Raw genomic sequence first — 21492 nt, 5'->3', positions numbered from 1 at the left:
CGATGCGAGAATTGCTGTGGCTGCAATGATATACTTGGTTATAGGCGAGGTTAATGCAGAATGCATAACTGCTGCTCCGGCACCGGCTGCAACGGCATTCTTGTGCAGCGCGGCACACTGGGCACGCCGCTTAGAAAGTCTCTGTTCACGCTCTTCTTCGGTCTCCGTAGCTCGCCATTCTTTTCTCTTCGCATTTTGCGGAGCGGCTTTCGCGGTAGGCGGCATCGCAACGTCTGGCCGGCGGCGCGCCGCGCGCCCGGTTTTACAGCAAATAGCGTGACGTCCCCCGCCGCGCGCGGCGCGCGCAGGAGTGAGGCAGCAGCCACCGCGGCCTCGCCTCGCGACGGCACAAGATGGGCCCCTTGTTTTTGCGACAGATGGTATGACGTCATAGAAGAGGTCAAGAGGTCAATGGTAGCTACCGCGGCCTTGCCACGCGAGGAGCTGGAAGTGAAAGTAGTATTGCTTTCGCAATACAAGAAGAGGGGGAGAAAGACCCGCGCCGCAACAGCCGTCGTCCACCATCTAAGTGGTGGCGGGTGTAACGATAGTCTGCAACAGATAAAAATTCATTGGCAGGCTACCCCCGTCGCAAGCGGCGTTGACCTACCTGTCCCAGCCCCTCGGAGTCAGCGGCGGCTCCGCGCAGCTCTTCAGATGTGCGCCTTGTGACATCACATCGCACCTCACGAATGCTCAGTTGCAGCTCTCTGGTCTCCGCGACATCGCTCAGACCTAGCGTAGTGTTGCTTCCGCCACAAAAGGCGCTAAGTCTAGGCTTATATCTTAAGAAAGCTTTCGAAAACGTCAGCCAAGACGCCATTTTCGGCGGGCTCGCTGAGCTAAGAGTAGGCGAAAGAACCTACAACTACATTAGATCATTCCTGCGAGACAGGACGGCGGTCATCAGCTTTCAGGGCCTAAATTCGGAGGAGTTCCCGCTGGGTAACACAGGCACTCCGCAGGGGGCTGTGCTCTCACCTGTCCTTTTTAACACCGTAATGAAGAAGCTCCCCATAAGCTTGGCCATCTCGATGACTTAAAACTAAGCATCGACGCGGACGATGTGATCGTGTGGATGTGCGAAGGGAACGACTCGTACATCACATCAAGGCTCCAAGAAGCAGCAGATATAATCAGCAAACACGCAGAGGACGTAGGTCTATGCTGTTCGCCAGAAAAATCGGAGCTCCTGGTAATGACCTGCAGTAGTGGGAAGATAACTGCAGATATCAAAATTAAAGTCAACAGGAACGAAGTCCCGAAAGTAGATGAAATTAGAATATTAGGTATGATTATCAACCGCAGGGGTAGTGACAAATGCCTGATTAAGAAATTAAAAGATCAGGCGGAGATCGCAGTCAGAGTATTTAAGAAGACGTCCAACAGAAGGAGTGGTCTCACGGAGGCTAGTAGACTCAGACTCGTACAAGCTTTTGTCACGAGCCTGCACGCGTCTCCATTCCTAAATATCAACAAGACCGAAGACCGCGAGTTAAACAGCATAATTAAGAGATGCACGAAGTGCGCTTTAGGACTCCCCATAACTACTTATAACGACATTGTAGAGAAAATGGGGTTGCATAATGAGTGGAAAGAGCTAGCTGCGCGGTTAGGCTGTCCCAGAGAGAACTACTTGCAGGAATGGCGGCGGGTAGACTAATCCTCGACTGGGTAAACCGACTAGCGTCCGGGGAAGGCGAAAGTGTCAGAGAAAGCATAGATCGAGAAATCAGAAAGCATCTATACGTTTCGCCCATAGCGAAGAACATGCACCCTGTACACGACGAGGGGAGGAGGAAAAGCAGAGCTAAGTACCTCGCTAACGAATTGGACAAACTCCCGCCGGGATCGGTCGCCCCCACTGATGCAGCGATCGGGAAAGAAGGCGACGTAACCTCGGTTGCCCTATTAGACACCGGGATCGCCATAGGAATCGAAAGAAACCGAGATCTATCGCCGGTAGAGGCGGAGGAAATTGCAATAGCCATTGCCATTGCATGACCAGGCGTGAAACACGTCATCAGTGATAGCAAACCGGTGGCTAGGAATTTTAGCAAGGGTAGAGTCAGCATCCTTACATCACCACTGGAAAGACCATAGCAGGAGTTATACGGATCTTGGTTGGCAGACTAATGTCTCTGCTCTTTACTAGGCGGTCAAGGCTAACCATTGCTCTCTTTCCCAGAAGCAGGCGTCTCCTAATTTCATGGCTGCAGCCTCCTTCCGAGGTAATCTTGGAGCCCAAGAAGAGAAAATCTGTCACAGCTTCCACTTCTTGTCCATTGATGCTCCAGGACTTGATAGGGCAAAATGCCATGATCTTTGTCTTTTTAATGTTGAGTTTAAACCCAAACATCTCACTCTTTTCTTGTACGCGCATCAGAAGTCTCTTGAGTTCCACTTCACTTTCTACCATTAAAGTGGTATCATCCGCATATCTAAGGTTGTTGATACGTTTTCCAGCAATCTTCAATCCATCTGAAGACTCGTCCAGACCGGCCATCCTCATGATACACTCTGCATATAGGTTAAATAGGCAGGGCGACAGTATGCAGCCTTGCCTCACTCCTTTCTCAATCGGAAACCAATCAGTAAGACCATGAAGACGAGTAAGACAGATGAAGTGAATTGGACCTCCCATCTCTTGGAGAGCTTTCCACAATCTGCTGTGATCTACGCAGTCAAACGCTTTCGCATAATCAATAAAGCAGAAGTAGATGGGTTTCTGGAACTCTCTTGCTTTTTCCATGATCCAGCGAAGGTTGGAAATTTGGTCTCTAGTTCCTCTGCCCTTGCGAAACCCAGCTTGCACGTCCGGAAGCTCCCGATCCACATACTGCTGCAGCCTACCTTGGAGGATTTTCAACATAACCTTGCTAGCATGCGAAATAAGCGCGATTGTGCGGTTGTTGGAACAATCTTTGGCACTGCCTTTCTTTGGAATGGGGATGTAAACTGACCTCCTCCCATCCTGTGGCCACTGCAGGGCTGTCCAAATCATCTGACATAATGTATGCAGAATGTTAACAGCGTCATGGTTGAGGTTTTGAAGCAACTCAGCTGGAATGCCATCAATTCCGCTAGCTTTGTTCTTAGCAAGGCTGGCTAAGGCCCATTCAACTTCACTCTTCAGGATGCCCGGCTCGAGATCAGTAATCACAACCGTCTTATGTTGGGTTTGCACATTCGGGTCCTTCTTGCGCAGTTCTTCTGTGTATTCCTGCCACCTCTTCTTTATCTCTGAGGCTTCAGTGAGGTCCTTGCCTCGTTTGTCCTTTATCACGCCCAGCTTAGCACAGAAGCTTCCTTTGATATCTTTGATTGTCTTATACAGAGCTCCTGTGTTCCTTAATTGGCTGTTGTCCTCTACTGCTTGACACTGTATGTTCAGGAAGGCATTCTTATCTCTGCTTGCTATTTTCTGAAAATCCGCATTGAGAACCTTGTATCTTTCTCTTTCCCCCATAACATTTGCCATCCTCTTTTCCTCAGCTATTTGCAAAGCCTCTTCAGATAACCAGTTTGCTTTCTTGCATTTCTTTTGCTTTGGAACTACCTCAATAGCAACTTCTTGTATTATATCACGAACATCAGTCCACATCTCTTCGGGCTCTCTGTCATATAGATCTAATTCTTGAAATCGATTTCTCACTTCTACAGCATATTCTAATGGAATTTGATCCAGATCATACCTGAAAGGCCTTCTAGATTTCTGCGTTTTCCTCAATCGAAGCTTAATTTTGGCGACAAGAAGCTGATGATCGGTGCCACAATCGGCCCCGGGCCTTGTTTTTACTGCTTCTATAGCACTTCTCCATCTCTGCCGCAAAGAATATAATTGATCTGATTCCTGTACAGACCGTCCGGTGAAGTCCATGTGTACAGGCGCCTCTTGTGCTGTTGAAAATGAGTATTCGCTATAGTCAGGTTGTTTTCTTGACAAAACTCTACTAGCCTCTGCCCAGCTTCATTTGGCTCGCCGAGGCCGAACTTGCCTATAATTCCGGATATTTCTTCACTCCCGACCTTAGCATTCCAGTCTCCTATGAGAAAAACGACGTCTGATGATGGGGTGCGGTCTAAAAGGCATTGTAGGTCCGCATAAAGTCTCTCAACGTCAGCTTCTTCAGCAGTAGTGGTCGGTGCGTAGACTTGAATAACTGTTATGTTGAAAGGGTGACCTTGGATCCGAAGTGAAATCATTCGGTCGTTTTTGGGGTTGTGCACTAGCACTGCATTGCCCGTTCTGTTTACTATGAGAGCGACCCCATTACTTCTCTTCGATTCGTGCCTACAATAAAAGACATAATGGTCGCCGGAGTTAAATTCTCCCATTTCGGTCCACTTGAGCTCACTGATACCCAAGATATCAATGTGCAATCTGTCCATTTCTCGCTTGACGACATCCAGTTTACCTTGCATCATAGATCTTACATTCCATGTTGCTATGTGATATTTCTCCTTGCAACATCGGACTTTTCGGTCGCTTCCCGACACATCCACAACTGAGCGTCCTTTTGGCTTTAGCTCAGCCGCTTCATTCGTCCTGGAGCTACTAGGAATCGCCCTTTGTTCATCCCCAGTAACATGCGGGACGCCTTCTAACCTGGGGGGCTCATCTTCCGGCGCCATATCATTAATGGTATTGTGACTGGTCATAGGGATTTCTTGGCAGGAAATACTGGAGTGGGTTGCAATTACCTTCTCCAGTGAATCACATTTTGTCAGAACTCTCTGCCGTGACCTGTCTATCTTGGGTGGCCCTACACAGCAGAGCTCACGACTTCATCCAGTTTCGCAAGCCCCTCCGCCAAGACAAGGCAGTGATCCATGAAAGGACTGTGAAAAAGGCTGACCGCCGAAGAATTGACGCGTTTGAAATGTGGTGCTGGCGAAGACTCTTGAGAGTTCCTTGGACTGCCAGAAGATCAAATCAGTCGATATTGTCGACCATAAACCCTGACCGCTCATTGGAGGGTCAAATTCTAAAGTTAAAGCTCAGCTACTTTGGTCATCTGATGAGAAGAGAGTTGTCGCTGGAGAAAGATTTCATGTTGGGAAAGATTGAAGGTCGCCGGAGAAAGGGTAGGCAGCGAACGCGATGGTTAGATGGCATCCTCGAAGCACTGCAGGTGAATGTATGTGATGTTAGTGAGATAGTGAGAGACCGGAAAGCGTGGCGTGACATGGTCCATAGGGTCACGAAGAGTCGGACACGACTGAACGACTGAACTGAACTGAGAGTCAGCAATCGTGCTGCAAAAAGTCTGAACGAGTCGTCTCTCGTCGAAAGCCTGACCATAATCTGGACCCCAGCACACGCCGGTCTCGCCGGCAACGCAGCTGCCCACATGCTCGCCCGCTCCTCGCTACCTCGGGGTGATGCGGACGCCTCCACAACAACATCTAAAAGCAAAGAATATATTGGTATGTTTCGAGATGTAACTGACAACCTGAAGAAAGAGCGGAGGATATATCGGCCACTGGATAGATCCCTGAGTAAAAAGGAATCATACGACTGGAGAAGACTTCGAAGCTCGAAGTTTCTTTTCGCCCCTGTGGAGGAGTTGGACGGGTGCCAGAGGGCGGAAGAGGGGCGGTGCAGAAACCGAAATTTGCAAATTTTGCGGCCATGTGGCAACATTAGATCACATAATATGGAGATGCGTTCGTGCCCCAGGTCGCAACGCAATTAGAACTAGTGATGAATGGGAGACGACGCTAAGAAGCTCCGACGAAAAAACTCGGAGATTCGCTGTCCGCCTGGCGGCTGAGGCTGAAGACCTCTTCTAGACGGGGCCGGGTGTCCTCCGGCCGCGGTGCGACAGACTGCCTCCCCGGACGCCTGCGTGCGAAACCGGAAGTGGCTGCCGCGCCATATTCGGCGGACTCCTCCTCTGTCACTGAAAACATTTATTTATAGGAAGGGAAAGGCACTGCAACTGTCTCACTTGTTTTCTGTGGACACCGCAACCGCGCCGTAAGGGAAGGAAGGAAGGTGGGAGTGAAAGTGGAAAGAGAGAAAGAGGAGCCGTAGTGGAGGGCTGCGGCGTAATTTCGACCACCTGGGGATCTTTAACGTGCGCTGACATCGCACAGCACATGGACGCCTCTTCGTTTCGCCTCCATCGAAACGGAGCCGCCGAGGTCGGGTTGGAACCCGGGTACCTCCCTCCAACGACCTCGAAGCCCCAGTACGTGTGGCGCCTGAAGGACTGCGAACAACCGGCTCTTATGCTTCCACTGCGGTGAGGCCGGACACATTCTGCGCCACTGCCCGTACTGACGAATCGGTCTCCGCAGATTTGCAGTCGACGCTCCACGACCACGCCCACGGGAACGACCGCAAGAACTCGACAACTATCTGCTTAGCGGTGACATTGCGCGACCAAGCCGTCGGTTCAGGCCCCTGCGTCGCCAGGCCGTAACTACGATGACAGTGTGCGTGCAAGATCCCCATGCCCCCTCAGGGGAAACTAAACGCAACAACCTTTGGAGGTGAGGTTGTTAAACAGCGAAAACACGAAGATCCTCCGACGTCGACGACGAGTGACGACAACGCAGCCATTAAATCGGTGCTCCATAAGACAACATCGACGAGATCACGACTAGACCAAGTTCACATCGCCGCCCAGCAAAGTGACGGCGGTATGCCCCGGCTGCGACCTAAGCACGAGACGAAGCAGAAATCGAACACCAAAGCCAACGTGCAATACGATGACGCGAACAAGCGACCTTGAGGTTGCGGTCTACGTTCGTACAGTCACTGCCCTAGTAAACACCGCAGCTGACTATTCAGTAATCAGTCGGCCGTTTGCCTCCCAGCTCAGGAAAGTATCGACCGCTTGGGATGGCCCGCTAATCCGCACCGCTGGTGGTAACCTTATTACGCCGTCCGGACGATAGACCACAAGAGTGACAGTGAATGGACACGTTTACCATACGAGCTTCGAGGTCTTGCAGAAGTGCTCCCGTAACGTGATTTCGGGTATAGACATCGCTCTAAATGTCCTCATAGAAGCATTGAGTATACCGCCCCGATCAAGCATCGTCGTCTCCGTGTTTACGAGCGACATCGAAACTGCCGAGAGTGTCATCGAAAGAACCACCCAGTTGCTTTTGGAGCGCGGACTGGAAGTCGCAAAAGGAGTCGCCCGTTTCTGTTATGGACAAGCTCAAGTGCTCCGTCACGAACTTCACCTAAAAATACTTGCACACAAACAAGGACATGACAATTTCTTTCCTTGACATACTAGCGGACAGCCGAGAAATGTTCGCCCTCCCCAGCCAACTTGAAGATGATGCACCCAACCGAGCCAAGCAGCCCAATTTTGACAATAACCCAGTGCTTCCTCGAGACAGACAAGACAGGATTAGCACTCTTCTTGAAAGAGCGAGTGTTTTATTCAGAGTCAAAGGGGCAACAAACTCCATTGGCAAAGCATCGCATCATCAAGGACGAACACGCTCGACCATTACGTCAAAGCCCCTACCGTGTATCGCCGCGATAACGCCAGGCCATACGCGATCAAGTTGAGGAAATGCTGCGTGATGACGTAATCCAGCCATCGAACAGCTCCTGGGAGGCACCAGCTTCTGCGTTGATTACCGCCGCTTGAATAGCATAACGAAAAAGAATGTCGCTACCCGCTTCCCCGCATCGACGACACACTGGCCGGCTCTGTAACTCTAAGTACTTCTTGTCGATCGACCTGAAGAGGGGGAACTGGCAGATTGAGGTCGACGACAAAGACCGCGAGAAGACCGCGTTTATAATGCCAGACGGCCTCTTTGACTTCAAGGAAATGCCATTCGTCCTCTACTCTGCACCAGTGACGTTTCAGCGTCTAATGGATACCGTGTTGGCTGGCTTGAATTGGCAAATTTGTGTAGTGTACTTAGACGACGTTGTCGTCCTCTGTTCGAATTTTGAAGACCATATGAGAAGGCTTCAAACAGTACTTGACGCAATCATGTCCTCAGGTTTAACGTTGAAAGTGTCCCTTCGCCTACGAAGAGATTTTTGTGGGTCATATCGTCAGCAAGGAGGGAATTCACCCCGACCCACAGAAAACAGCTGCGATCGCACAGTTTCCACAGCCCGGCGACAAGAAAGCTCTGCGTCGATTCCTCGGACTGTGCGCTAATTACCGACGATTCGTCAATAACCTTTCACGCCTCGCCGAACCTTTGACGCAGCTTACAAAGACAGACGTGTCATTTCAATGGAGAGCACCGCAAGTGGAAGCCTTCACGGAACTAAAGCGACGACTCCAGTCCCCTCCTATGCTAGGCCAAGTTGATGACAACGCCGAGACTGAGATGCATACTGACGCGAGCAGTGTGGGCCCAGGCGCCAATCTCATTCAGAAGAAAGCCGGACAGGAGAAAGTAATAGCCTACGCTACTAAGTCCCTCTCGATAGCCGAAGCCAATTACTCAACGACCGAGAATGAGTGCCACGCGATCATCTGCGCCAAAGTTTCGCCCATAGTTATACGGCCGACCATTCAAGCTGGTAAGCAATCACCGCGCGCTGTGCTGGCTGGCAAATTTGAAAGAGCTCTCCGGCCGCCTTGCCCAATAGAGCCTACGTCTTCAAGAATTCGACATCAGTGGCGTCTACATGTCAGGTCGCAAGCACTCCGATTCAGACTGCTTGTGATGAGCCCCCGTGTCGTGCACCGGCGAATGAAGACGACGAAGACGCCTTTTTGGGAGCGGTGAGCTCCAGCAGTTTCGGAGAACAACAGCGATCAGACCCTGAGCTGAAAGCGCCAGCCGATTACGTAGAAGAAAAGACCGCTTTCCCTCCTGCTGCGTTCAGCTGTCATTTATCATTGTTCGCGTCAAGCAATGGCATGCTCGTGAAGAAGAACTTCGCACCCAACAGGACCGCGAAGCTTCTTGTTGTGCTTAAAAGCCTCAGCAGGAAATTCTGCAGGCGTTGCACGATGACCCGACACCAGGCCTTCTCGGATTGGCGCTCGTTACGTCAAATTCAAGAGAAATACTACCGGCCGCGACTGCCTGCCGAAGTTGCTCAAAACGGGAAGACGTGTCGTGAGTGCCAACGACGCAAGACGCCGCCGATTTGACCAGCGGGACTACTGAACCCAATTCCGCCCCCAACCCTGCTCTTTCAACAAATTTTAGATGGATCTCCTCGGCCCCTTTCCATCTTCATCTATGGGTAACAAGTGGATAATCGCGGATACTGACTACCTTACCCGTCACGCCGAAGCAAAAGCACTACCAATTGGTACCGCGGCAGAAGTCGCCAGTTTGTTTGTCGGACAAATTCTCTTGCTGCACGGCGCCCCAGACCTTCACATAACGGACAGGGTAACAGCGTTTAAGGCGCAGTTGACACAAGCCATCCTGGAATACAGTCATGCAAGCCATCGAAGAACAACTGCGTACCATCTCCAGACCAATGGACTCACGGAGCGCCTGGGCAAAATGATCGCGGGCATCATCGCCATGTACGTCGACGCTGAACACAAGACCTGGGACGCCATCTTGCCGTACGTGATCTCGTATAACACGGCAGTCTAGGAGACGACCAGAGCGACCCCGTTCAAGCTCGGGTAGTGCAGAGAGCTCACGACGACGCTCAACGCATTGCTTGCGCACGTAACCAACGGGGACACACTTTGACGTCGCCGCCTACCTGCAGCGTGGAGAGGAAGCCCGACGCCTCGCACGGCTGCGTATTAAAGACCACCAGCGCACCGATACCCGAAGATACAACTTACGACGACGCCACGCAGAGTAGAATCCAGGAGACCAAGTGTGGGTTTGGACTCTAATTCGCCAGCGTGGACTAAGTGAAACCTTACTGCGTCGGAAATTGATGCTCGTTGGGATAATCGTTAACCATGACTTCAATAACAGCGTAGGTATAAAAAAGGGACGAGAAGGCACAAGAGAATAGAGCGCTGACTTCAGCGCTACCTTCGGCCATACAAAATCGTTCGCCGCGTCGGTCAACTCGACCATAAAGTCATTCCCGGCGGTGCGACAGCATCACAACGGCGACGCGCGCACCCGGAAATCGTTCTTGTTTGTCTGAAGCCTTATCACGCACGTTAAAGAATACATGGTGCTTCAACTTTGCAATATTAATGCTTAAGTTGCTTTGTTTATTTTGAAACATCGAGGCGATGTTTTTCTAGGGGGGAGATATGCCGCGAAACCTTTAAAACTGTATTTGTTGTTTTTAGCAGCCGCCGGCTTGCGGCGTTATCACACTTTTTTCCGTCACGCGTATCAAATCTGCATACTTTGTTAGTGGTGGATGTCGCGAGACGCACTTTTGTCAGTTAGTTTGTCGCACAACATGCACCAAGATCTGTCTCGAAGATTGCCGTTGTTGTTCTTGTGGCTGTAGGAAGAAGGATAAGAAACTTCACGGACCTGCTAATGGCTCCGTAGCTGAGACACGTCCGTTGCCTCATGCAGACAGGAGAGAGAAAGTAAAGAAGAAAGAAAAAGAAGAAGGAGCGAAAGACGCGCGCCACAACAGCCGTCGTCCACCACCGAAGCGAGTGAAATGACGGCCTACAACAGATAAAAATTCGGTGGCAGGCTAGGCACCACCGCAAGCGGCGGTGACCCACCTATCTCAGCCCATTACGGCCACTCGCGTATCTTTCTACAATGTTCCAGTTGTGCTAGTGACAGTTTGCGACGTTGTCTAGATAGTTCTGAGCCGCCTTTAAATTGAGCGAGTATTTATGTGTTCGACAGGCATTCTTAGTTCGACGATCGACGACCACGTTTGTTGCTATCGCCGCCGCCGAGTTGCTTAGTTCTTTTGCGGGCAGAAGTCAGCCCATTAACCATCACGCCTGTCTTTCTTTGGTGCGTACGGTTTTGTAACCACTACGGGACAACATTTTGTTGCCAAAGCAACTCTACGCTAAACAGTGAGCCATTTCGCGTCCCCGATGAGCCAAGGTGCGTATGCGAAAGGAGCAGGTGACGTTATGCTGAGCACAGCCAACGGAGGTGTTGGCAAAGCTGGAGAGCCGTGTCGGAGCAACACTGAGCGGTTTGTGTTTTGGATACATAACAATTAATGCGAGTGGAATGACGCCTGCGGTCTTTAAGAGACAGAATTATTAGCCTAACTAATTCCCAAGTTCCTAGTTTATGAAATGCTAACCGGGTAAAAAACGCTTTAGTCGTGCACGATTTGGCATACGGTGATTCCTGCGCAGAGAAGGCATCTATTGTAGAATCAAATCTCATGGCTAAAACGTTTTCAGAAATGTTCTATACAATGAGAAAGGGCCAGAACATTACTTCTAAATTGCACCTCATTCTCGACAGGAAACAAATACAGGGCGCACTTCAGTTCCGACTTTGAGGGTAACAAACAATAACCCAGGCTGTCGTCTGACATATAGTTAAGGCCCCGGTGTAACCATGCTGCATGAATCTGCCTGCGTAGTCTATGAGTGACGTAAATGGAAGGGTCGTGGCAGGCTGATTCAGAAATCAGACTCTCATTTGAAAGGAAAGGTCCCATTTGGCAGCTGCGGCCACACGTAATGTCAGGCAACCACACGCCCAATCCGTGCGCGGCCACACAAGTTGCAAAATGCCGCCCGCCAGCGCCACGTTCGTGATTTTTTGCTCACAACGGTCACGCTGACCAAGTTGACGATAACAGATTTACTGGTGAATGCGAAATTTCCCACTACCGCTTCTCCAGGCCCATGATTTATGCGCTTCTGTCATGAATTTAGCCCTGATATTTTTTAATGATATATACCACGACGGAATCTGTCATGTCCTTTTTGTTTCTTTCCGGAAATTATATGATATATTGCGAAAAAAGCAGTTTTTCCTATTACGGGATTGACTATACGTATATTCGTAAATATCAAGTATGAGAGAATGTTTCGGTTTCTCACCTAACATATAAGGAAGATTTATTTTCTTGCCACTCTGACAATTATCTGCTTGGAAAAATTTATTAATGCTGTGTTCCTCGAAGTCATAACGAAAGAGAATTACTTTATGCCAACTCCACATCTGATTTGTGCGGCCTCCTAAATGTCTCCACCATGGGAAGGGGGAGGGGGGGAGTAAAAGCTTGACGTGCTTCTTTTTGTATTTACTGTTAGCACATAAAATTTATTCATAACGGGTTGTGCATTATTATTAGGTCCTTGCAATGCTTCAGGGGACCCACTGGGCAACATCACCAAGACAGAGGACATGTTTGTAGCTATTCCTGGATGTGGATATTGATGGTGAGAGAAATATTTCAGTAATAGTATATGCAATACTGAGTTAATCGTATAAAATTAACACTAAGATTACAATTATAAAGTATGTATTCTGTATAATCTCTTGTGGAATAATCTACACTAAAAGCAGCCATATTAACCTTGGCTATCACTTTTGCGGAGGTCTGTGTGATTGCAAATAAAACCTAAACTAGGGGAACAGAAGATAGTATACAAACGATAAGGAGCACTCCATCTAAGAGTAAATTTCGTACTATTACTGCTCGTATATGCAGAGGAGTAGTGGAAGCATGAAACAACAGAACATGAGGTGTGACTAATACAGCTGATCACTTTCCCTCACTATTAAGCAACTAACACCATGAGTTTGTTTCTTGAAAGGGCCCGCTGCACAATGCTTATCTGCTGCCTGCGTTCGCAGTATTCAATGGCTGGGCCCCGTGTTGGTATACCATCTGACTCCATTAAAGCAAAGCCTTCCTTTGAGCAGCTATGAAGTTCTGCGGGATCATGCAAACTTAGCACCGTCGACTGGACGTACGGTGATGCAATGAAAGCCCGCTACTACTTCGGCGGCGTCGTATTACGCTGGTTAAATTACCATCTCGCCGCCAATTGCTTTGTTTGTTGTGATTTCTACCTGTTTTGCGGCACCTAGGCAAGTGGCGAAGGAGACCCCGCGCAGCAATGAGAAAGAGATGAACTTCACTAATAGAGTAGGAAAATATTTATGAATTTTCTAGTGAACGAAGCATGTCCGAGTAGATGCAGTGGAACCCAGCTAGGTGTTCTATTGACTAGAATTCCCAGAATATAGGACACAATGTGACGCTCATTCCTATGAGGATAGCCAAGCAGCTTCCGGTGAGCACGCAGTTCAAGGTGCACTCGACGCCTCGCTCAGGGCTGTTTTCTTGAGTTTTCGAGATGTACGACGACAGTGACGTGATTTCCACCAAAACTAGCTTACGAATTCACTAGCAGCGCCTTTTTTGCCAATATATATACTTGTGGTAACTCTATACCGGCTCAAAAGTACAGCAATATTTTTCTTTTCAATTAACTACTGGTTCACTTGCCTAACTTGCTCATATGCATCAGTGGACATGCATGCTAGAACTCGGGCTCGAGTTTAACTATTTAAGGGACGTTTACAAAGCATGGTGTTCTTCTTCCTGGGTGCAGGGAATACAAATTGAAACTCTGCAGGGCCACTAACAAGCTGCTTCAAGTGCGTCCATACCCCGCTTTTGGCCATCCAAATGCAGCATCGCCAAGCGCTTGTGCAATCTACTCACCTTGTATTTCTATTTATTGCTTCCCAATGAAATCAAAGAATCATAACTCACCGTGGAAGGCGGTGCATCCATAGTGTCGTTAAGGTTAGTGCATTTTTCGTACAAGTCGGCTTTGCCGCCCGACGATCTATACCAGCGGCCTTTTAAGGTAACAGACACAGCAGCGTTGTAAGTCGCGTAACTTGGGGGAGTGCAGACGAAAGCTGATAGGTACTGCCGGAAATTTTTACCCCTCTGCAAGAAGGTTAATGACTGGATCTGTAAGAGCGAAGGAAGAAGACGCTATACTTGTTGCTATGATAGGAATTGAATCAACGCAAATCCCCCAGAACTGTACTTCAGAATAGGAATTCCCACCATTATGACAATAATAGCATACTTCAGTATACTAGAGATGGCTGACAAACTAATGTGTTTCAGAATCCTGAGTTGGTTTTAGACAATATTTCTTTGTTTGTATATTCTACATCACGATAAAAGTACTGATTTTACCACAGCTCTCGACAGGATTAGACATATGATAATATGCACAGCTAACTAGAAGGCTTTGTGACAGTGCTATGCATGCGTCGCTTTAGCTACGCGTCAAACATTTGTGAATGATGTGCTGCGGACTGCTGATCTCTCATGAAAGAATGCGAAAAAAGTGGAGATCCGTCCGAAACCGACCACCATAAATACTGGTGACTCAAGCGGCCCTATCGACGTCACGTGTTGAAGCCAGCAGTTAAAGGGCTACTCTCCCCATCCCCTCTTCCTTCGGCAGGGCGCAAGAAGGAAGCAACGGGGAGTGAGCCCTGAACACTAGTTCTAGTCGCTTTTGTCCATTAGCGCGTGCGGCCAGCTAGTCAGCGCACCTGGTGACATGTTTCGGAGCCCACCTTCCAATAATATCGCGCCGTCAGGATGCGCACCTGGTCAGGTCGAAATTTGACGCTACTAAGAAGCCGTTGAGTGAGGAACCTCACTGACCAGGACGCAATGTGCGCGCCTCTAACGGAGGTCCGGGGGAGGAGAAAGGAGGGCGCCGAGAAAAAGGGGAGCAACGCAGTCTCTTGATACGATGATGAACGGCCGCAACTCAACAGGAGCATGTGAGCTTCAATACCTCAGCCTCTGCTGTCCTATCGGCAATTTTAATGCTCGGAAATATAGGAGTTTTGTGGAAGCAGAGCTTTTGGTACCGTGTCGATTCATGAGCATGTAGGGGTCGTCACAAGATTCAGGTAATACATGTGAGTGTGGGCATCACTATATTTTTTCTGTTTCCTATTAAACTTCTTAGAAAAAATATGCAAGCCTCCAACAACGAAGGAGAAAGCTCGACTCGCCCATCTATAACAGACCATTGTGTCAATACAGAGGTACCCATTGAAGGTAATTATGCACAGTTATTTTTATGTGTGTGCATCCATGAGGTCACAGTATTGATTGCCCAAGATGTTTACACTATAAAACGTTTTTTTTTTACTTTGGAGGCCAAAACATTCATTACCTTGCTGTAAACTTCTTTTGAAAAGCTTAATGGTATCTACCTAAAATCGCAGTAGCCGCTATAGATTCAGTATTAAATACTCGAAGGAGACTGTGGGCCAAAGTTGAGTGGCGTAAATTGCATAACATTGAAGGGCCACGAACAGCGAGCCCATTCTGTTTAGATACTCACCTTTCTTGGATAATGTATGGAAGATTTCATCCAGCATCAAAATTTCAGTTAAAGTGCTCCGATAGAATTTTGTAATGTTGGAATGCTTTTAACGGCTACATGATCAGCTCCCATTGTCCGTCAGAATACCGTCATCATCATCATCATCAGCCTGATTGTACCCACTAAAGGGCGAAGGCCTCTCCCATATTTCTCCACTTAACCCGGTTCTGTGCTAGCTGCATCCACTTGACCCCTGCGAACTTCTTAATCTCATCCGCCCACCTAACTTTCTGCCGCCCCGTGCTACGCTTTCCTTCCCTTGGAATCCAGTTTGTTACCCTAAGCGACCATCGGTTATCCTCTCTTCGCACTACATGTCCTGCCCATGTCCATTTCTTCTCCTTAATTTCTACTAGAATGTCGGTAACTTGAGTTATTTCTCTGACCCACTCTGCACGCTTTCTATCTCTTAATGTTACCCCAACCATTTTTTGTTCCATAGCCCTCTGGGTTGCCCTCAGCTTAAGTAGAACTCTCTTGGTTAATCTCCACGTTTCAGCCCCATAGGTGAATACAGGCAAGATGCAACTGTTGTATACTTTCCTCTTGAGTGATACCGGTAAGCTGCTAGTCATAATCTGCGAGTGCTTGCCAAATGCGCTCCATCCCAATCTTATTCTTCTTGTTATTTCCTTTTCATGGTCCGGATTTGCGGTTACTACCTGTCCTATGTAGACGTATTCGCCTACTACTTCCAGGATTTCGCTACCTAATGTAAACTGCTGTTCCTTCCCGAGGCTATTGAACATTACCTTAGTCTTCTGCATATTGATTTTCAAGAATACCTTTCTACTTTTCCTGTCTAGGTCATCAATCATTATTTACAGTTCATCCCCCGAGTTGCTTAGCAAGGCATTGTCATCAGCAAATCGCAAATTACTGAGGTATTCTCCATCTACCGCTATCCCTAACTGCTCCCATTCTAAGTCTCTGAATACTTCCTCTAAACAAGCTGTGAATAGTACTGGGGAGATTGTGTCTCCTTGCCTAACACCTTTCTTTATGGGAATTCTGTTACTTTCTTTATGCAGAACTATGGTTGCTGTGCAGCCACTATATAGATATTCCAGCACTTTCACGTACGGCTCGTCTACCCCCTGATTTCGCAATGCCTGCATCACCGCCGAGGTTTCAACTGAGTCAAATGCTTTTTCGTAATCGATGAATGCTATGTATAGGCGCGGTTATATTCCGAGCATTTTTCTATCACCTGATAGATGGTATGGATATGATCAATAGTAGAGTACCGTTTCCCAAATCCTGCTCGATTCTTTGCTTGGTTGCAGTCTAAGGTTGTCCTGATTCTATTAGCGATTACCTTAGTAAATACCTGTAACAGACAGCAAGCCGATTGGTCTGTAATTTTTAAGGTCCTTAGAGTCCCCTTTCTTGCGAATGAGGATAGTGTTTGCATTCTTCCATGGTTCCGGTACCGTCGATGACACCAGGCACTGCGCATACAGGGTGGCCAGTTCTTCCAGCACGATATCCACCCCGTAATACAGTAAATCTGTAGTTATCTGATCCTCTCCAGATGATTTCGCCCTTTTCATAGTTTCTAGTGCTTTCTTGACCTCGTCCTTCGTCGCTGGTAGAACGGTTGACTGTTTTTCTCTACCGCCAATCTCATTACAGTCCTGACTACTTTGACTATTGTAGAGATCTGTATACAACTCCTCGGCTACTTTGACTATCTTGTCCATATTCGTGATGACGTTGCCCGCCTTGTCCCTTATCGTACACATCTGGTTTCTGCCTATGCCCAATAACATTTTTGCCGCTGTAAGGCTTCCCCCGTTCTTTAGAGCATGCTCAATTTTCTCCATGTTATACTTCCTTATATCGGCCACCTTGCGCTTATTGATTAGCTTTGATATCTCGGCAATTCTATCTGGTCTGTTGGATTGGAAGCTTTCATACTCTGGCGTTTCTTAATCAAATCTTTCGTCTCCTTAGACAGCTTACCGGTATCCTCTCTAACTATCCTACCGCCTACTTCTACCGCGCACTCAGTAATGATATCTCTGAAATTATTGTTCCTTGCCTCTAGGGTAATGTCGCCATCCTCAGTTAGAGCTGAATACCTATTCTGTAGCGAGATCCTGAACTCTTCTGCCTCCTCATCACCGCTAATTCGTTATGGGTTTCTTTCTTACTAATCTGTTGCGTTACTTCTTCAGATTTAGTCTAATTCGGGACCTGACCATCCTGTTGTCCCTGCATCGCACTTTCCCGATTACCTGTACATGTTGCATAATGGCGGGGGTTGAACGCATTATGAATTCGATTTCATTTTTAGTCTCTCCGTTAGGAATTTTCCATGTCCATTTCCGGTTCTTCCGTTTGCTGAAGAAGGTATTCATGATTCGTAAGTTATTGCGCTCTGGAAACTCAACTAGTAACTCCCCCCTGCTATTCCTAGACCCAATGCCAGGATACCATCCACCGAGTTTATAGGATGTCCTTAGGTACCTTAATGAGGCTCAGAGTAGTTGAAAAAAATTCTCGTTTGTTGGAGGTTTTACTTCAATATCTTCAAGCGAAGCAGTACTAACTGTGAACGGGTTCTTTTAAATAGTATTAGCAATAACATTTCAAAGACACAAGGCGGCTATTGTAGGAGAGTTTTTAGCCTGTTTACTCGGCACAAACGGTAACCACCGTCACGCGGCACACAGTCGTTCAAATAAGAATCGCCTAGATGGCGCCAGATGACGCTACGTGTCTGAGAGGTGGCTGAAATTAAGCTACCTCAGCACCAATTACCGCGTATGCAATTGCTGCTCAAATAACTATACGCCGCTAACTAGACGCTCGACTTATATGACCATTTTTGCTTTGGATATCGCACAACTGCCAAACTTGTTGAGAAGATGCTGTGACCTCATATAATGTCGTCCTCGGCGGAAATTTCCACGGCTGTTGCTGCCAATCTTCAAGAAAAAGAAAGCTGAGAACGCGGTGGAAGAGGGAAGAGACAGGGAAAACACTGACCACGGAAAAGGACAGGCAACTCGATGGTCTGTTTGGGACAGAAGAGGAGTGAGAGTTATAAAGCCTTGGGAAAAGACAGGTGAGGACTTTGAACCTTCACAAAAATAAGTAAAAGAATGCCTTGAACGACCTCGGAAGCAATAATCGAGATCATCTACTTCGGATGTCGACGCTGTAAGAGAACGCGTGCAGGAGGAGCAGGCAAGAGTCCACAACAAACCCGAGATGACTGCTGCCGTTGCCGCATCGCTTGCTGAACATGTCAGTGCGGCGGAAATACAATTAGTTTTGTGTACTCTCGCACTACCACCAAACAGGAATACTCTTCAAGATGATGTTGGACGTAACCTTCAGTTCCTGTTTGCACCGGGTGTTAACTCTTGTCGTTCTCTGAAATATGTATCTTATTTCAGCTACTGATGCTTATACTCGCTGCCCTGCTGACCAGCGCAGATAACAATTGAGAGTAAATGTAATTTGCCTAAAAAACTGTATACTGCTGATAGCTACAGGACCTGTGCAAGTGCGTATAAACCTCTGCTGTGGAAGAATTCGGCGTAAATGAATTGGACTTTTTTCATGATGCTAAGAGCGCCATTTACGCCCACAAATGTTCCCATGCGTATGCTTCTAATAAAGCGCCCACCGAAATTCCTTCATTCTTCGAGCAGACAACGTGAATAATTTCATTTCGCCTTTAAACGCTCGCCCACTGCTCGCAAATTAGGTACACCCTTTCTGTGCTCTGCAGCAAAATGTCGAGGCTGGACATATGTGCGCCTTTCGTCCTAACAGGCCTTGAAAATGATGCACTGGATAAATTAGGGCCGAGTATTCATTCGCAAAGCCGACTACCTGTCATGTCTGTGCCTTCCTTGGCCACTGATCATTTGCCATCCTAGCCTGCCATAAATGTTCAATACAAAGTACCTCCATATATACCAAGAAAAGGAAGGACACTTACCAGGTGGTTGGTATAGGCAATGGGCTCCGTTGTTGGAGGCTTATCGAACATTGTTGAGGGCACAATATTGCAGGTGCTTAACTTTTTTTGATAATATGATGGGGTTCCGTTTATTGAAACTTTAGCGAAGTTGTCGAAGGTCGTGTGGGACACAACTATCGTAAAATTAGGACGTTGGAAGCACCTGAAAGAGTGGATCGTGGATGGAGACATATCGTGCCTATAATGTTCTGGAACAGAATCGCAGGTCAGCTGCGAGTGTGCAATGAGAACGTTTTGACAGTTATCTCTAGTATGGCACATGAAAGTTTCACAGACATGTTCTTATTCTTCGCGTAAAATCAGACAGCCATGAGGAAATTGTGGTTTGCGCCGGTCGGCTGTGCTTCTGATCTACCTTTGGTTCTAATATATTTTTCTACCGTTATCATGGATCGTTGGTTCGCTGGCGCTAGACGCAATATGGTCGCCTAGAACTCATCTCATACACTGACTTGACCTTCTGTTCGCTGCCATATGTTGGTTGCCCCAATTCGTTTGTGGGAATCCAGTTGGCTAGCCTTAACCCCACCGTTTACTTCCCCTTCGCTTTACACAATGCGTCCATGTTCCACCTCTTGATTTTGACCAGGAGGTAATAAATACCTGTTTCTTTTCCACTCTTTCGAGATCATTGTCGGTTCTAAATACAGCGTTCCCAGTGGCAACGCGGCATTGTTGAAGGCCTCTTTCTAAAAAAACAACAACGTCGGCGTTGTGAGAGAAAAATTGCGAGCATGCGTGCGGCAAGCGGTAGTTTGCCGATGAAGTGTCCGAATTATAACTGGTTGGTGGGTTGCGTGATACCACAATACCGCGTGTCTCGTGACGTCAGAGTTGGAAAGCTAAAAGCATCTTCGGATTCTCCTTAGATATAAAAGATGGGAAACAAATCCTCCGGGAGCCTTGGATCCGGCGTCAGACGAACTATGTCACATAGGCCCGCTGTTCAGGCTTGGTTAAGTGAAGATTAGTCTATATCAGGCCGCCTTTTCTATAGTGTTTTTTAAAGAGTAAGTGTGTGAAAACAGAGGCAGAAATGAAGAAATCACTGCTTAAGCGATGAACAGGCCGCATGTAGGCGAACAGATTGTGACGTCAAACGTGAAAGATGGAGCTCAAGCACACGCTCCATTTTTTTTTCTGGCATACTCCGCGCCCCTCAATAGATGTGTTGTTGGTGATGTTCGATAAGCGCTTTCTTCTTTTGCACTGCTTCTATGCCATTTTTAGTACTTCATTCGTTACCATCTAGTTGTCCAACATCGTTCTACTCCCAATCTATCTCTTTGACCCCTGCAGCAACAGCAGAATGCATTTTTATCCAGTATTCGGGACTTCGTTTGTTACAAAATACTTAGTTGTAAGCATTGTGCCCCGCATCGAGCGCAGTAGAGGAGGTTGAGCATATTCATCAAAATAATTTTAAGGCAAAGGCCTCATGATATGCTGGCAACGTCATCGGCTGGTAACGTCATCGGCCATGACCAGTCATGAGCGATGACGTCACCAGGCGATTAACGCTAAACTAACCCCTAAGGCTGCGACTTCCACGCAGCCTGCGGCACCGGAGGAGGAAACGATGATTGTAGAATCGGCTAGACCGCCCCGAATGAAACGCAAAGGGGAAGACGCTGATCCATTGGTGGCACTAGAAAAAGATTAGAAGCCAAAATTGAAGCTAAATTTGAATCTGTCACGACCCAAATTATGGGAGCAATAAACCAAATTCAAAGCCAGATCCAAACCCTTACGGGCGAAGCACAACTTCAAAGAGAAGGATTAGTTGCCATCGGAGAATGGCAGCAAAAAGCTGAGGAAGAATTTGATCAGCTTCATAATGGCCAGAGGCGCACCAAGTGAGTCTTTAATCTGGCAGTGGAACTGTCGCGGCTTCCAACGCAAGCGTGCGTTTGTGCAACAGTACTTGACGCTATTAGATGAGAAACCACTAGCTATAGGCCTGCAAGAGACGGGTAAAGCAGCAAAACTCTCGGGATACCAATCTTTTTCAAGTGACAGAGGTGAGAAATCTCGCGTCACAACATTGGTTAAGAGGAACATTGCTGCAATCATGCACGAAATCAATTCGAAAGAAATTGAAGCAGTGCTATTGGAAATTCTTACGGGACGAAAAGCGCAACCAAGCCTGTTCCTCTTAAATTTATATAGTACGCCACAGCAGAGAAAGGTGAGATTCAGGGCCCTCTTTCGCAAAGCGAT

At 47.7% G+C, this 21492-nt stretch overlaps 1 protein-coding gene across 1 annotated transcript in view; it reads right to left on the bottom strand.

The window, feature by feature from the left end:
• Positions 1 to 19281, bottom strand: part of LOC146192191 (uncharacterized) — a 38124-nt gene extending 18843 nt beyond the window's left edge. Inside the window, exons 1-2 of the mRNA XM_084600421.1 lie at positions 19231 to 19281; positions 13616 to 13822 (exon numbers count right to left, since the gene is read on the bottom strand). Of these exons, the coding sequence (XP_084456547.1) occupies positions 13616 to 13822; positions 19231 to 19281 (258 nt within the window). The remainder of the gene's footprint in view (positions 1 to 13615; positions 13823 to 19230) is intronic.
• Positions 19282 to 21492: the final 2211 nt, after the last annotated feature.

This window comes from Amblyomma maculatum, chromosome 4 (genome assembly GCF_055883805.1).
Source record: "Amblyomma maculatum isolate TAMU_Amacu chromosome 4, ASM5588380v1, whole genome shotgun sequence".
Lineage (NCBI taxonomy): Eukaryota > Metazoa > Arthropoda > Arachnida > Ixodida > Ixodidae > Amblyomma > Amblyomma maculatum.
Note: the sequence above shows the minus strand (reverse complement) of the source record. Positions and strands in the feature narration are given on the sequence as shown.